Raw genomic sequence first — 18,666 nt, 5'->3', positions numbered from 1 at the left:
GCATAAAAACTCATAAACATAACAAAATGGAAACATATATAGTAAACATTCTTATAGGCAACAGTGCACTGCATACACAATAAAGTTATTTTCAAGAAAGGATTCAGGTTTAAATGGAGACTAAATGATAAAATCTCAAAGTATGTATGAATCAAAGAATAAAATTATAGGAATAATTTTGTCAGAGAAAAATGCAACAATTGGAATATATCAAAACTTTGGTAAGTAGCAAAAGTAGTTCTTAGGGGAAAATGTATAAGAATGTATATGTCTTAGCATGCTCATAAAAAAACAAGCAAAAAAAATCACTGAATCAGCCATGCAACTAAAAACAACTTAGAAAATAAAAACTCTAATAATCACTGAAATAAATATTTTTAAAATATAAAACAAAAAATTAAAAACAAATTGAATGATAATTAGGAGTTTTTTAAACTAATAAACAAATTGTTAAATCATTTGATCACTCCAAAAGAGGTAAATGAAGTAAGTAGTTTCAAAAAGAAAATTGAGAAATAACAAAGGACAAAGGAATATTAGAAACTATTTTGTTATATGCCCCCCCAAAATTAATAATGTAAAAGAAATAGATGAATACTTAAAAAATATAAACTCTTGGAGATAAGAAATTTTTAAACAACTAAACATCAGAAAAAAGAAACATTGAACATACCATAAATGAATTTTAAAAGATTTGCAAATGAATTCAAATAATCATAGATAAAACTGTCCCAGTACTGCAAAAATTGCTTGAAAAAAATAGTGGAAACAAATTTTTTTGAGGCAAATATGATCCTGTATAAAGTATCTTGATAATTATCTTGGCATGCTTGAGTTGCCCTGCTACATAGGTGAAGACAATATGTAAGACTGAAACTCTCCATATTTAGGACCCAGAGTAATTTGTAGAAAATGTCTTTGAAAGTAATATCCAGTCTGAGGTAACCATGGAAATCTCTTAGTCTTAGGACACTAAGCTGGACAACCACTGGCTCATCCCACTAGTGGGCTCTCCCAGTCTCTTGGATGAAATTAACTAAGAGAACTCAGCAGTATGAGTCCCACTCTATCTCTGTTAGCCCAAGTTGTTTTTTAACTTCTTAACACTTGGCCTCAACTATGAAGGATTCTTAGTCCTAAAACTCAATGGGTCATTGTACTGCTCAAACCGTGAGACTAAGTTACTCCATACTCTTATCTTGCTATCTCATGCCAAAAATATGTACCAAAGGGTCTTTTTCCCCTCTTGCACCTAAAAATTTATTACCTCCAATCCTGGGACCTCTGTGCCTATAGCACGGATCAGTCCCTTCCAATCCCTTTGCCTGCCATCCTTCTCTAGAAAATTATTCAAGTTGATCCTTGAGGCTTCTGAACTGAGTTTTTTTGGTATCAGACCAATTTACTTCATGTGTGTTTATGTTCTTCCTTAATAAAAATTATCTCCTTTTAAAGGCTATCTTTTCATTAATCTTATGTCCTAGGGTGTTTGCTCCTCCTTTGGGGAAAAGGAGACCTAACTTCCATAGAATTTGTGTCTCATTTTACAATTCTGATACCTAAAAGCAAAATGAACCTATACCTAGAATGTAAGCCAATTCAACATTAGGAAAATTATAAACATAATACTACTCTGATAACAAAAAAATCACTTTGACAAAGGAATATATTCACTGATGTTAAAAAAAACTGTAGAAATCATAGAAGAAAGGAGATCTTTTAAAGGGTAGCTTTTCCCCCACTTAAACAACAGGGATCAAAAATTTAAAAATAGCATTTTCTGCAAAATAAATAAATAAATAAATGAATGAATGAATGAATGAATAAATAAATAAATGAAATAAAAATCCAGGAGCCTTTTCAAAAGTAATTTCTACTATCGCTACTATTATATTTTATAGACCTAAAAAATACTAGCTATAACAATTAAGGCAAAGAAATGAAGGACTTCACATGGGCAAAAAGTAAACAAAATTACAACTATTTGCAAATGATATAATAATTTGTTTAGAGAATCCTAAACAGCCAACAAAAAAAGGAAAACTATTAATGAACTTCAGTAAGTAATCAGATATAAAATAAACTTATGTTACCCAATCAAAAAAGATTTTTTTTTAATCCTATTCAAAGTAACTATGAAATGAAATCTACCTACCAAGACAATCTCGGGACTTTTAAATACAGAAATGCAGAACACTTTTTATAGAAATTAAGGAATATGCATAATTGAAGAGCTATTAATTGCTCATGGGTTGGGCTATGCCAATAAAAAAATGGACAATGTAAATCAATTTAAAGATTTAGTGACATAATTAAATTATTAAGGAGTTATTTTATAGAACTATACAAAATAATTTTTAAAATTCAGCTATAGTGGAGCACCTAGCCCTGGCAACAGCAGCACATGGGTTTAAATATGGCCTGAGACACTTCCCAGCTGTGAGACCTTGGGCAAATCATTTAACCCCAATTGCTTAACCCTTATTGCTCTTCTGCCATGGAAGAGATACTTGGTATCAATTCGAAGACAGAAGATAAGGTAAGGATAAAAAAATCATCTAGAAGAACAAAAGGTCAAGAAACTCAAGAGGAATAATGAAAATAAAATCCTAATGAGGAACTCTAGCATTACCACTTGCCAACTATATATTAAGTAGCCATCAAAACAATTTAGTACTGGGTTCAAAAAGAATGAACAATGGAAAATATTAGGTAAATATGACCCAGAAGCAATAAAGCACAATAGCATAAAAGGCACCAGATACTAGAGTACAGATTACTTATTTGAGAAAAACTGCTGGGAAAAATGGAAAGTAGTCCAGCAAAATCATAAGACTATATATATCTAGAACTAAAAAGGATCACAGAAACAATCTAATCCAACATTTTCATTTTACAAGCAAGAAAAATGAGGCTCAGGAAGGCCAAGTGATTTGTAAGTATAGATAGCAAATTATACCATCTAAGAAAATAAATTCCAAATAGAGACAAAATGTCATCAAGGATTTATTAAGCACCTACTATGGGCTGGGTTCTGGAGATTCAGATACAAAGAACCCTACTCAAAAGAAGCTTATATTCTAATTTTTTAAAAATATATAAATAAATGTGTGCATGTGTACACATATAGAGATATATTCACATATAAGCAAAGTATGAAGTGCATGATCTAAAGAGAAAAGGATATAGAAAAAGTATGTGACAAAGAGAGGAATTATCTGTAGCTAGAGACAATGGATAGGAGATGATCGCAAAAATGAAATTAATGATTTACATTAAACTGAAAAGAGCAAATTGTTTCAAGAGCAAAATAAATGCAGTTAGAAGGGAATCAATTTTGAAAAGAATTTCAATTTATTGCTCTAAAAACTCTAACAACTAAGATTTGTAATTAATACATATATGAGCTATTTTCCAATAAATAAACAGCCAAAGAGTATAAACAGATATTTCCCAAATGAAGATATGCAAATATCAATATACATAGGGGGAACATCTATATTACTAATATAAGAAATACAAATTTTAAAACTCTACAATTTCATCTCAAATCCAACAGAATGGCAAAAATGTCAAAAGGGGAAAAGAGCAACTGTTGAATAGGTTGTCAGAAGACAGATACACTAATGCACTGTTAGTAGAATCTTGAAGTAGCTCAACCATTCTGGAAAATAGTTCTGGAAAAACGTCTCTGGTTTATAACCAAAAGAGATCAAGAACAGAGGAAAAGGATCTATAGGTATAAGAATATTATAGAAACACTTTTTTTAATTGAAATTTTTTATTTAATCAATTTAGAATATTTTTCCATGGTTACATGATTCATGTTCTTTCCCTCCCTTCCCCCATAGTCATCGCACAATTCCACTGGGTTTTACTTATGTCATTTGATCAAGAACTATTTCCATATTATTGATAATTGCACTAGAGTGATTGTTTAGAGTCTATACTCCCCGTCATAGCCCCATCAACCCATGTGATCAAGCAGTTGTTTTTCTTCTGTGTTTCTATTACCAAAGTTTTTTTTCTCTGAATATGGATAGTGTTCTTTTATCATAACTCCATCAGAATAGTCCTGGATCATTGCATTGCTGCTGGTAGAGAAGTCCATTACATTCAATTGTACCACAGTGTATCAGTCTCTGTGTATGATGTTCTCCTGGTTCTGCTCCTTTCACTCTGCATCAATTCCTGGAGGTCGTTTCAGTTCACCAACAAATACCACAATTTGTTCAGCCATTCCCCAATTAAAGGGCATCCCAAAATTTTCCAATTTTTTGCCACTACAAAGAGCACAACTCTAAATATTTTTGTACAAGTCTTTTTCCCTATGGTCTCTTTGGGGTGGGGGATGGACCGCCACAGAACTAAGAGGACAGGCAACATGAACATGATGAGGCAGAGAGACACCAGCAGATAGGTACCTTGTATTCTAGCTCAGATAGAACAAAGATGGGCAAGTGGGGTGGTCTCAAGCCAATCCCCACATCTTGAGAAGGTGGTGTTGGTATCCATTCTACTCCTTTCACTTAGCTTTTTTTTTAGGAGAAAGGAGAACAAGAGGGAAGCTGCAGAATGCTAAACTTAGAGGCAAGTGGGGGAGAGGGAGAAAGGGGAAAGAAGGGGGAAAAAAGACAGACAGACAGACAGACAGACAGACAGACAGACAGACAGAGGAGAGAGAGAATAGTACTGCACAGTAAAGTTCATAGATTTTCTTTTGGAATATAGCTGTCAGAATTCTTTAGGCAAAATTGAATTTGTATTATGTGAATTTCCATAAAGTAGGAACTATCTTCTATAAAGCCCTAATAAAACAGAACTAACTAAATAAGAATCAAAAGCAAATTGAACTTTTCAATAACACTAAAATTACTCAGGAAAGAATTCCGTATTTGAGGAGAATTTCTAGAAAAATTGAAAATAAGATGGCAAAATAAAGTTAGGCCCAATAAACATTTTGTGTAATGTATCAGGATAAAAATAAAATATGACTTGAATATTAGTCACACTACTAAAGCCAATTGGAAGAGAACCAGATTAAATATCCTTTCATAGCTAGAGTTGGGGAAAGAATTCTTAATAAAACAAAGGATAGAGGTGATCAAAAAATATCAAGTAAATAAATATGATTACCTAGAATTGAAAAGCCTTTGAGCTATCCAAATAAGCTAGGATGACAGGTAGTCAATATAAGGGGAAAAACTTTGCAATCAAATATCTTAAATTAAGGTCATGTTATTCAAGATAAACAATAAAGATGAAATAGTATTTAAAACTAAGAATCATTCCCATTGGATGAATATCTAAAAAATATGAACAAGTAGTTTTCCAAAGAACATCAGCTATCTATAGTATTAACAAACATATGAAAGGTTGTTCTTCATCACTTAAAAAATGAATATCAAAACCAATCTGAGATTTCATCACACAGATCAAGTAGGCAAAGAGGACAAAAGAAAATTATAAAGTCACTACTACAGTAGTAAAATAATATTTTGCTGAATTACTGAACTGATCTTATCATTCTGGGAAGCAATTTGTAATTATGATGTTCTTCAGTGACCCAGAGAAGACTTTGCAAAACTTATCACCTCAAAAAGGTCCATATGAACCAAAATATTTATAGCAACAATTTTTGTTGTAGCAAAAAATTAGAAAAAGGATATTTGAACAGTAGCATTACATAAAAAATGTAATGTTATTGTTATATAAAATGTTATATAAAAATGCTCTATGCTAGCCCAAACCCACCTTCAACAACCACACAAAAAATGCTTCAAAACAAATTCTAAAGTAGCAGAACCAACAAAAGACGGGGTGAAAGAATGGTTCAGACCAAGACACTATTGAAGGACAGCAGAAAAAATCCTTTTCACTTGGGTAAATGAGGAAAGCAATCCAACACAGGCAGCACCACAGGAAACTTGGGGGGGATTATGGGTAGAGGAAAGATCCAGCTCATTCCAGCACAGGCTGTGTCTGAGCAAAACAGCTGCAAGCATACCCGTAGAAAGCCAGTCAAGATGTCCCCAAGAAGCACTTGCTGCAGGACCCAAAGGCAGCCAGGCTACTCCCTATAACCAGAGTAAACCCCCCATACAAGCTCCCTCCAAACTAGAAATAGAGCTGAACTTTACTATATAGACAAGGTCACAAAATAGGCTAAAAAAAATGAATAAAAGACAAAGAAAAAAACCTAACAACATAAAGTTATTTTAAAAGTGATAGGGAAGATACGAATTCAGATGAGGACAACAATGCCAAAACATGAGGCTTCAAAAGAAAATGTGAAATGGTATCAGACCAGAAAAAGAATTCCTACAGGAGCTCAGAAAGGATTATAAAAAGCAATTAAGAGAAGTAGAAGAAGAAATGAGAGTATTAGAAAAGAATCATGAAAAAAAAGAATCAATAGGGATTGATAAAAGATATAAAAAAGTCCGTGAAGAAATTAATTTGCTAAAAACTGAAATTAACCAAACTGAAAAGAAGATACAAAAATCCAAAGAAGAAGAAAAAAAAAAACTCTAACATCAGAATTGGCCAAACTGAAAAAGAGATATAAATATAAAGTCCAAGGGGGGAAAAAAAAACTTCTTAAAAAATATAACTGATGAAATGGAAAAGGAAGCACAAAAATATGAGACAGAAAACTACTCTTTAAAAAGTAGAATTAGTCAAATGGGAAAGAAGTACAAAAGCTCAATCATGAAAATCTGTAAAAATTATAATTAGACAACAGGCTCCACAAGTCCATAAAACATCAAGAAACAAAAAAATTAAAAGAATAAAAAAATAGAAAAAAATCTGAAATATCTCACTGGAATAACAGCTGCCCTAGAAGACAAACGAAGGAGATATAATCTAAGAATAACAGAACTACTGAACGCCATGATCTCCCCAAAAGGAGCTTGAACTCCTTACTACAAGAAATTATCAAGGAAAATTGCCATGATTATTCTCAAATGAGGGAAAAATATAAATTGAAAAGGAATCCACTGATTACCTCCTAAAGGAGATCCCAAAATAAAAACTTGCAGAAAGCTTATAATCAAATTGTAGAGCTCCCAGGCCAAGGAAAAAATACTGCAAGCAACCCAGTAAGAAACAATTCACATGTCATGTGAAGCCACAGTCAGGATTATATACGGTCTTGCAGTTTCTGCATTATAGGATAGGAGGCCTGGGAATATATTTCAAAATGCAAAGGAATTAGGATTATAACCAAGAATTATCTCCCTAGTGAAATAGGAGGTTTCTCGTCCAGGGAAAAAAAATAATGACATAGGAATTCTAAACCTTCCTGATGAAAACATCAGAGCTGAACAGAAAGTCTGGTATTCAAACAGGAGACACAAAGAAAACCATAAAATGGTGAACAAAAAAGAGAAAACTTAAGGGATTCAATAAAATTAAATAGTTTATATTACCTATATGGGAAGACAATACTTTTAAATCTAAAGAACATCATCATTATAAGAGCAACTAGAAGGAATATACATAAAAGACATAGGAGTAAACTGAATATAATGAGCTATTTAAAAAATAAACAATAAAAAAGAATGCAAGGGGAAAGAGAAGGATAAGCAAGGGAAAAATAAGATGGAGAAAAATACTCAGTAATCATAACTAAGAATTTAAATGGGATGAAATCACCCATAAAACAGAAGCAGATAGCAGAATGGATTGAAAAACAGAATCCCACAATATGTTATCTACAAGAAACACTTTTCAAGCAAGGAGATGCACAATGTAAAAGCAAAGGGCTGGAGCAGAATCTATTATACTTTAGCTAAAGTAAAAAAAAAAAGCATGAGTGGCAATCATGATCTCAGATAAAGCAAAAGTAAAAAGATAAAATTAAGAAATACGGAAGGAAAGTACATAAATTCTCATTCAAATTTAAAAAAAAAACTAGAAAAAGAACAAATCCCAAAAAATCCCAATTAAACACCAAATTGGATATCCTAAAAATTAAAAGAGGAAAATATTTTAAAGCAAGTGTATTTGACTAGGGCCTCTTTTCTAAAATATATTAAAAACTAAGTCAAACCTATAAGAATATGCAAGTCATTTCCCAACTAATGAATGGTCGAAGGACACAAACAAGAAGTTTTGAGACAAAGATATCAAAGCTATCTATGATCATATGAAAAAATGCTCCAAATCATTATTGATTAGAAAAATGCAAATTAAAACTCTGTGGACTGGCCAACATGGCAGAAAAGGAAAATAATAAATATTGGAAAATTGGGACACTAATATACTGTTGGTGGAGTTGTAAACTAATCCAACTATTCTAGAGAGCAATTTAGAACTATGTCCAAAGGATTGTAAAACTGGATATCCTTTGATTCAGCATAAATACCACTAATAGGTCTATAATAGGTCTATCTCATAGAAACTTTTTAAAGGAGTGGGGGGGGGGGGCCTATTTGTACAAAAATATTTATACCAGCTTTTTTTATGGTGGCAAAGAATTGGAAAGTAAGGTTGTATCTATCAATTGGGGAATGGCTGAATAAGTTTTAGTTTATGACTGTAATATAAATCTACTGTGCTATAAGTGATGAGCAGTATAATTTCAGAAAAACTTGGAAACATGAACTGATGCAAAGTGAAGTAGAACCAGAAAAACATTATACACAGCAACAGCAATAATGTATAAGGAATAACTGTGAATAACTGAGTTATTCTCAGCAACACAATGATCCAAGACAATCCCAAAAGGTACTGAAAAATGCTACATACCTCAAAAAAAGACTGTTGGAGTATGAATACAGATTGAAGAAGACCACTTTTCATTTCTATTTTCTTCATGTATTTGTGTGTATGCATATATGTGTCTTCTTCCACAACATGAATATGAGAATATGTTTTGTATGATGGCATATGTATAACTAATAGCAAATGGCTTACTGCCTCAGGGATGGGAAAGAGGGAGAAAATGTGTCACTCAAAATATTAGAAAATGAATACCAAACACTTTTTTACATGTAACTGGGGGAAAAAAAGCATTTATTGATATGTTTTAAGTATGTGTGAATTTTACTGGAAGAGGCTAATCAAGTTCTTCATAGAATTTCTCAACCTCCTCTGTACTTTTGCATAAGATTTTGGCACATACTCTACAATTATCTTCATGATGTTCTTTTGGCATATGTATATCGTAACTGCTTAGAAACAAGATGACCAAGCATCTCGTTAAATTGCTTATTTTATCTTGTTAAATTACTTTTAAGTGAAGTAAATTCATAATAAAAACATAGCCAACAATACAATTTATTTATTCAACCTTCCTTACCTTTGTTAGTACTCTAGGAAAAATGTCTTTTGAATTCAATAGAAAAATCCTATGCTAGTAACTTTGATTACAACTTTGTCTCCTCACTGTAACACTTAAGTTTATGAAATAAAATAAAAATGTTTACTCCATTGACTCTACTTCCAATAGCTAATACAGAACTAGCAATCCAATTACAACCTCCAACAGACTCACAATTAACACATTAAGATTGAATAAAATCATAAGCATTAACTGAAAACCCTCTGCAATATTCCTAGTTACTCAAATGTGGAAAAGTACAATCTCTAATCATTAAAAAATTCTGGGTAGGGATTAACTTTTTAGGATGCTTATATTCTGAAAAATGCTACCCACTATGATTTATATAGCCTAGTTTTCTTATTTTATAGTTACTTTTCAAAATTCAATCTAATAAATACTAGCAAACACCATTGTATTATGTTTCCAACCCTGAAGTTTAACAAGGAATATTTCACTTACCCCCTGTAAGTTGTTAAGCATATCACTACATTAATTTTTCTATTTTATTTCTACAAGATACATTATACTATAAGAATCATATACTATATGTCAAATACTAAGGGAATCATGTAGAAATTAATTCAAATGTCTTGCTATAATACAGTACAAATAAAAACCATCTCAATTCTATTTGAAAGGAAATATCTTTCTAAATGAGAGCTAATCAGAAGTTGTAATGCTTCAACATATATTTCAACCCTAGTATACTCCAGACAATGGCCTTCACAACCTCTTTTAACTCTGGGTAAATCATCCATCTCAGAAAGCCAAACAACTTAAACTAACCAAAGAAGGTGAGAACTAAAGAATGGGCAGTCCTGGGAAAAAGTGTCTGCTGTGATCGGTGGACGTGAAAATTTAGAGTAGGTGACACAATAGAAAAAGGTCTTTAAATAGAGAAAAAAAAGACTGAAGAGTCAGTCACCCGGATTTGGAGTGAAGGACGGAGGAGCGACTAGAAGACCAACACCCAGGCTTCTTTTAGACTGTTAACCTTAGTGAGTGAAAAGCTGACTCAGTGACCCTGCCTTTCTGGAGGCGTGAAGTCTCCAGAAAAGGCCCAACTTCTTGAGACTCTCTTCCCCTGGCTGGGACTTAGAATTTTCTAACTGATATCAGAAGAAGCCAGAATTTTCTCTCTCTCTCTCATTCCTTAATATCTTCCTTCTATTGTAAACACTGTAAATAAACTAGCATAAATTCTATTTACTTTAGTATTCATTTTGGGATTTACAAATTAAATCCCTGGTGATCACTTAATTAATAATATATTATCAGTCCAACCACAATTTAAATTTAACATTCTACACTGAAAACAGAGGGTTTTTTCTTTCCAAAAGTTTTCTACACTGTTGAAATCACAACTTGAAGTCTATGCCCATTTTTAAAATTCACAATTATTTACTGAGTGCTAGAGTTAATAAGGAAGAGGAAATAAATACATCAACTACAATTTCCCATCAAGTTTGAGATCATATTTAGTCAAATTAACTGATCATGCAACAAAGGCAATATCTACAAAACAGAACCATGAAACCAAATTGCAAGAAAGAAATTATCCCACCAACAAAATTTTCCAAAACGCACTGAGAATGCAAAATTCATCACACAATAAAAATCTATCTTACCCTGCAGGGAAATGGGAGTGTTGGAAGATATGAGGCTAGGAGAAAACAGAGTAGATTGGGGGAGATGGTGGTCAGAAACAAAACACTTTTGAAGAGAGACATATTGACTGAAAGCAGAGAGAAAGAAGGCAAAAAATAAGATGGAGGGAAATACACAGTAATAATGAGTATAGAAAAAATTTTATAGCCAGTTTCTCTGATAAAAGTCTTATTTCTCAAACATGTAGAGAACTGAGTCAACTTTATAAGAATACAAGTCATTCCTCAACTAATAAATGGTCAAAGGATATGAACAGTTTTCAAATAAAGAAGTCAAATCTATAGTCATGAAAAAATGCTCTAAATCACTATTGATTGGAGAAATGCAAATTAAAACAGTTCTGAGGTACCATGTGATATGTAACAGATCATAATATGAGAGAAAAGAAAAACAAATTTTGGAGGGGAAGTGGAAAAATAGGGACACTAAAGCACTGTTGGTAGAATTGTAAACTCATCCAACCATCTGGAGAACAATTTGAAACTATGCCCAAAGGGTTATGAAACTGTACATACCCCTTGATTCAGCAATAGCATTACTATGTAACCCCAAAGAGATTTTAAAAAGAAAAAGAAAAAGGATCTATATGTTCAAAAATATTTATAGCCACTCTTTTTATGGTGGCAAAGAATGGGACATTGAAGGGATATTCACCAAATGGAGACTAGCTAAACAAATTGTGGTATATGATTATTATGGAATAATATTAACAATAAAAAATAAGAAGGATGCCTTCATAAACAACTGGAATTGCATAAACTGATGAAAAGTGAAGTGAGCAGAACAATATTCAAGTAACAACAATACTGTACAATGCTAAACTGTAAATGATTTAGCTATTTTCAGTAATATAATAACCCAAGAATTTCAAATGATGAAAAATCTATCCATCTCTAGAGAAAGAACTGATGGGGTCTGAATTCAGATTGAATCATACTTTTTTACTTTATTTTTGTTGGGGGGTTTTGGTCTGTGTTTTCTCTCACAACATGAATATGGAAATGTGTTTTGTATGACTGCAAATGTATAACATATCAATTTGCCTGCCTTTTCAATGAAAAGGGTGGGAAGAAAGGAGAGAATCTGGAACTAAAAACTTAAAAAACATGTTAAAATTGCTTTTAAATATAATTTGAAAAAATTAAATGTTTTAAAAATGTACCCAAAGATGGTATATATTTGCCAAAACCATTAAAGATCTTAAAGTTGAGAAAACACTAACTTCGCTAATTCTGATTTTTCCAAAAAATGCAACTATCTATATTTTTAATGGAAAAACAGTGCCAAAATTTGTCCAAGTGTTTTAATTCTTAAATAAATGAAAACTGTCACAGTATATTTTGATAGAATGTGTTCTTTAAGTGGAATCATTCCCACGGTCTGGATGCCCCTATTCCACTAGCTCAGTAATGGTGAACCATTGGTACAGGTGCCAAAGATGGCACACAGAACACTCTCTGGGGGAATGCACGCCACCCTCGACCCAACTCCTGAACTCTAGAGATCATTACTAGAAAGACAGAGGGTCTTAGGTAAAGCTGCTCCCCTCTCCCTCTCTATCATGCCTGAAGACATTTTTTCACATCACCTGCCCCTCTGCCCAGCAGCCCAGTGGTATACTCAGGGGGTAAGGTAGGCAGCAGAGCTAGAGAGGAGCAGAGTGCTCAGACCACTCCTCACCCCCCTCTCCACTAGTGCCTCTCACCACCCATCCCTCTTCCCAGCAGCCCAATGGCAGAACTTCCTTCCTCCCCTGTCTAAGATAAGAGGGGGAGGGGGCTCTCAGTCTCTGGGGAAGGGCCAGCACAGCAAGTACTCTAGTGGGTGGAGTGGGGGAAGGGCCTAGAACTCAGTCCCTTAAAGGTTCACTATCACTAAACTAGCTTCTTATCCTTCAATGTCTAGGTCAAATCCCATCTCCAAAATGAAACTTTTCTGAAGATGACTCCAAACTAGTAGTCCTCTCCCCCTCTTCTATATTCTGACCAATTAGACTGCCAAGTACCTTGAGGTTAGGCCCTGTTCTTACATAGCTTGTTTTGCTTCAGAGAGTATAGTATACTGCCTTCATCTAAATAAGAGTCAATAACAGTACTGATTGTGATCTTTTAGAAGACTGTCACTAAAGTAATACTGAGTTTACACAACTTGTAAACGTAAATGGATTTTAATCAAAGACTTGTAAAATACTGAATAGAAGATGCTAACTTGTCCAAAGAGTCTAAGAGTCAAAAGTTTGGAATATAAAATCAACTTGAATAATCTTTGGGAAAATGGAATAACAATTAGGAAATCTGAAGATTGTGAAGATTAAATTTAACTCTCCCTTGATTGTGAAAATGAAATTAATTAAACTTTCCCCCCTGATTGTGAAAATGAAATTAACTCCCTTGCCCATTTTTAGGTTTAATCACCAAAAGTGTAAACAACCCACTTAATCATTTAGTGGGAGAGATCTGTGACCCACGTGTGCAATAGTGGATGACGAATTAAGAATCAAATTGACTGCCCCCCCTAGGCAAGGCTTTAGACTGTGATTAGTAGGCATAAAATTAGGGGAAGGAACAGGAACTGATGCAAAAGAAAGTGTCTTTAAAAGGAACTGTCATTTCCTGCGAGGGACAGTTCTTCATTCTTTGGAGTGGAGACTAGATTTCTTCTGGAGTTCTGAGTTCCAGTTGAAGGCTGAAGAAAAATCTGCTGACTAGACCTATACTTGGTGAGACTGTTCTTAAATTTCTCCCTTTGGACTGACATGTGGTGAATGAAAGAGCTGACTCCTTTCCTGGATTTTTTGAAGAGACTAGCCTCAGGAGAGACCTACCCCTTGAGAGAGACTTCCTACATCCCCAGGTCCTCGGCTTTGCCAAGGCCTCTCTGGCTAAGGACTAACTCTCCCTGCCTGGGTTGAGCCAGGGACAGGGAGCAAATTACTTGGTGCTTAGGCTAGATATCTTACCCTGTCCTCTCCCTCATTTTCTTACTTTCACTCTTTCTATATTTTATAAATAAACTGTAAATAGATCTTTTTGGAATTTCATAGAAATTCCTGGCAACCCTATTCTTAGTTAATCCAGTGCAACCTTTTATAAAAACACCTTTTCTTCCCCCCTTACACTACAATGATACAAAAGGGGGAAAAAAAGAACAATTGAAATTGTTATCATTCCAAAGAGATAGCATACTGCATCTCCCTCTGCTTTTTGGAGGGAAATAGGGATGTAGAAGACTACATATAATTATTATCTTAGTTGACATATTTAGCTTTGCTGACTAGAAGGATTTTTTTCCCTTTTTTTCATTTTTTTGTCATAAGGGAAGGTTCTCAGAGAAGGTGAGGAAAGGGACATAAAATGGAAAAAGTTGTTAATGTAAAAACAAAAGATAACAATTAAAAAAAATGTTTTTTAATCTCCAGGACCAGAGCAAGTAGGTAGCTAAGTGAGTCAAAATCAGGCTTAGAGATAAGAGGAGATCCTGGGTTCAAGGCCTCTGACACTACCTAGCTGAGTGATCCTAGGCAAATCACTTAATCTCAATTGCCTAGCCCTTGTTGCTCTTCAGCCTTGTAACCAACATAGATGGTAAGAGTTTTTTGAAAAAAATAATAAATCTGCAGTACCTCTGATAAGGTAAAGGAGTTGTCATTCATAATAACCATGAATTAGTGCACTCATATTCCTTTAAACAGTTACTGTTATACTGAAATCTGGTTTTTTTGACTGAAATGAAAGTTTTAATGGGGAATTAAAAGAATTGTTGCTAATATAGAATGAGCTATTTTAGGAGGTACTGAAGTCTTTAGCAAAGTACCATAGTACATGGTACAGCCGCATGCACACTGAAGAAATGGAAAGAAAATTGGACACGGATAGGGATTATATAACTGTGATTTCATTCTATAAAGAAAACTTCATGATAAGGAAATTCTCCACTAAAACAAGATATCACTTAAGCTGCCAGTTATAGTCTCAGAGTAACCTGTAGCACTTGCCCAGCATCTTGTAATCAGTATCTCAGTGACAGGATAAGAATTCTGATCCATTGGCCTCTTAGGCTAGTTCTCTATCCACTAAGCAATGCTATCTCATATTTTTTTTAAAAGACAATTTTCACTTTGATTAAAATACTAGCTAACAAGCACTAACCTAAATTATCCTTCCTTCAGCTCCAGTCCCTTCTGCTCCTAGAACTCAAGAGTTCAAATTAGTATTTAATGTATAGTTGTATTAAGTTATGTATTAAATAGGTTTTAGTGCCCTACATTGGCATGTTAAACATCATAACATTTTTTTCCCTGGGAAAGTTTGAAACAAATCTTACAAACGAAGCTTTTGGAATAAAATTCTTTCATAAATTAGAAACTGGCTTACAAAATGCAGGAAAACAATGCAGGATCATATCAGGCTCAAGACCAGAAATGTGCTAATGATGAAAAGAATTTTCTTTACTATAAAGTTTCCAGGCACATGGTAGATCAAAATCTCCAAAGACATTTAAATCAGCATTCTGACCATGATGTGCAAAAGATGAAAGCTATGCTCTCACTGACCCTTACTTCACAGCATCAAGTTTCTATATCTGAAATACCTAAGAGAAGTATTGATGAAATTCTAAAAAATGTGCAAAATTTTCTATACTAAAATTTGTTTTCTTTTTACTTGAAACTGATGGATATTATCCAACCACTTAAAAAGCTATATATAAAAAGCATTTTATTTTATTTTTCATTTACATACTATTAGAGCTGAAGAAGACCTGAAGGATCATTATGTTCAACCTCATTTTACAGATAAAACTACTGCTTCATAAACAGTTAAGTGAAATGCCCTAGGTCTCCCAGCAGGGGTAAACCCAGGCATTCAGCATAACAATTCTCTTCTGAAACAAAATTATTTGTAAACTCTAAAGGCACTTTTCACAATATCTGTTGAAAATGAACTATATATAATAATAACTGTACTATCTTGAGTTTATATGCAAACTTCCACTAGTGAACAAAACATTCCTCATTTATTCTCAGAACAGCTTTCTGAAATAGGATGGGATCCATTTATTATTATTTCGTTTTTTATTAAACAATTTATCAAACATCACTATACATATATACATACATTATTATAAGTCAGAAGCTAGCTGAGCTAAAACTTATAGTTCCTGGGCAACTATTCCAATCAGTGTTAATCACACTGTAATGTTACTTTTTTTTTAATTATTAAGATTGATCAAATTGCTTACCATCTATGAGAGGGGTGAGAGAAGGGAAGGAGGAAGACAATTTGGATCTTATGATTTCAGAAAACATATGTTGAAGATTATTACATATAATTGGGAAAATAAAATATCTTTGAATAAAAAAAATGCTGACTACACCTCAAACTATCTATATCACTCCAGAAATCTTGAGCTTCAGTTGATCAGGAAAAAGTACAGAGTTAGTAAAAGCAAATTCTGGAGGAAGGGTGAAAAAAAAAAGAAAAGAAAAGAAAATCCTAAAAACCGAGTGTTAAATTTATTTTAAAAACTAACTTTAATTTCAAATGTCACCATTAACCAGTTTACGTCAATAGAATTACTTTTACTAATTAAATTGTCTAAATTTACCATATGTAAAACTAAGTACATGACAAATTAAAGTACATAAAACACTATTAATAAGTGTCTAAAACAACTTAAGGATTGGTGTAAACTTGCATAAAATAAGGGTCAGTATTTCATTAGTCAGTCAAATTACATATTCTTCTATAAATTTTACCCACTCAATATACTACACCAATTTGAAAAAGTTATGTAATTCCTACACACAAAACCCCAAAACAATAAAGTCACCAGCGACAAGATAACTGTAATCAGCAATGTCCAAGCTAAATGTCCTAGGAGCTGACAAGCAATGCAAATAAAGGCGAATGCTCTTCTTCCCAAGAAGTAAAACTAGGCTAAAATGAAGAAATTGTCTTTCACTTGTCTCACCCTTCACGTGTCAAGCAACGTGAGGTACCTTCCCTATCTCTCTGTGCCTCGGTCATAATCATAAAGGGCAAAATAACCAAGAAACCAAACCTAGAACCATTTTTTTTTCCTGCTTCACAATCACACACGTCCCACCACCACCTCCCAAAAATAAAAGGAATTACAATAACTGGAATGGAGGAAAAGGGGCATTTATTTGTCATCCCATTTCCATACACCTAGCTAAAGTTCAGAGAGATTAAATTTTTTATTCATTCCTCTCCTCAAAAACAATAAAAATTCCCAGGCAACAAGAAACTGCCATCTACACCCCGAACTTTATGTAATGTGATCATCTCAGGCAGAGTTGTCTCCTGGGAGGGAAATGGGGCGCGGTGCCATCTAGACCCGGGGAGAAGGAAGGGACCCCAGCAAAAATGGGGCACAAGCGCATGCAAAACTCCCCAAAGGAAAGTGCGGAGACGGAAGGCGTGTCCGGGTGGGCAGTATGAGTGGGAGCCCGGAGATACTCGCGGGAGCGCCGGCGTGTTCAGAGAGGCCGGCTCCGAAGGTGCAGTGACTGCACAGGGCGCACGGCGGGAGGCCCAGCGGGGGCTGGAGAGATGGATGCACGCCGAACATCCAGAAAGAGGGGGCGGCAGGCAGGCAGGCGGTCGGTCGGTCTCTTTACCTCTCCAGATGCCCAGCGTTAGCTGGGAAGTGTCCAGGTTCACCACATAATCCCCCAAAAACCGATTCAAGACGTCCACGACTATCGACTCGAACACCATCTTATACAGCCGCGGTTGGGGTAGCCCCCGCGGTCAGGTCTTCCTCTTCCTCTGCCTCCTTCTCTTCTTCCCCTTCCCCACGGCGGTTCACCTGTCAGCCCCAAAAGGGCCTCTCTAAATTCACTCGACTCAGGCTCCAACTCAGGGAATTGGGCCACCACCCGCAAGACATAAGGTCCCGCCCGGACCGTGGGAGGGACGACTGGAGGAGCAGTCGGCCAGCAGCCGCAGATGACTCAGAGGAGGCACGGAAGAAGTCGGCTAAACTACGCGTGCGTGAACGCCCCGGGGGGAGGGAGGGAGGGGATAGAGGGGAGAGTTGAAGGAAACCTGGCGCGCGCTTGTGCGAAAGGACCGGGGAAACTTCACCAGCTCCTCTAGACATCGATGGAGGAGGCGTAACCCGGGATGGCGGCGCTGATGACTGTCTTGTCTTCCACTCTGCGCTTCCTGGTTGTCTGGGCAACAGAGCACGTGCTTCGAAGAAAGATCTGGGCGGGTTTGCTGGAGGCTGGCTCTATGTACTTTCCCCTCTCGTCCGCCCTCCCTCCAGCATTCCTCATTCCACTTCTGGCTGGTCTTTCAGGCTTGGGTTGACTTGTGAAGGTGACCCCAAGTGCAAGCGCGTGAGCGATCGCACAACCCGACGGTTACACCCAAGGAGGGCGCCCCTCCCCCTCCCGAAAGCCGCAACGGCCTGGAGGGAGGCGCGTAGTTTACCCCTGTGCCCTAGTTTTATCAACTGACTGACTACTGGAAAGAGACTATGGGGAGTTGGGGCAGAAGTGGCTCCTTCCCCTTTCTATGCTCTCTAGGGAGCAGGGTCAAGGTCAAAGGCACCCCGGGACTTTGTATCGAACCTTTGGATTGCGAGCTCTTTGAGAGCACAGATTTTTTTTTAATAAATTAATTTTGGGGGGTATTCCC

The 18,666-nt window shown here is 35.3% G+C and overlaps 1 protein-coding gene across 6 annotated transcripts in view; it reads right to left on the bottom strand.

Moving 5' to 3' along the window:
* The window catches only part of VPS13A (vacuolar protein sorting 13 homolog A), a 317,263-nt gene extending 298,891 nt beyond the window's left edge, over positions 1 to 18,372 (bottom strand). For 4 of the 6 annotated variants that reach the window (XM_007499009.3, XM_056803980.1, XM_056803981.1 and 1 more), the window contains exon 1: positions 17,640 to 18,372. In XM_007499009.3, the coding sequence (XP_007499071.2) occupies positions 17,640 to 17,739 (100 nt within the window). In that variant the 5' untranslated portion in view covers positions 17,740 to 18,372. The remainder of the gene's footprint in view (positions 1 to 17,639) is intronic. The other 2 variants (XM_016424094.2, XM_007499006.3) reach the window with 2 other exon arrangements.
* Positions 18,373 to 18,666: the final 294 nt, after the last annotated feature.

This window comes from Monodelphis domestica, chromosome 7 (genome assembly GCF_027887165.1).
Source record: "Monodelphis domestica isolate mMonDom1 chromosome 7, mMonDom1.pri, whole genome shotgun sequence".
Taxonomy (NCBI): Eukaryota; Metazoa; Chordata; class Mammalia; order Didelphimorphia; family Didelphidae; genus Monodelphis; species Monodelphis domestica.
Note: the sequence above shows the minus strand (reverse complement) of the source record. Positions and strands in the feature narration are given on the sequence as shown.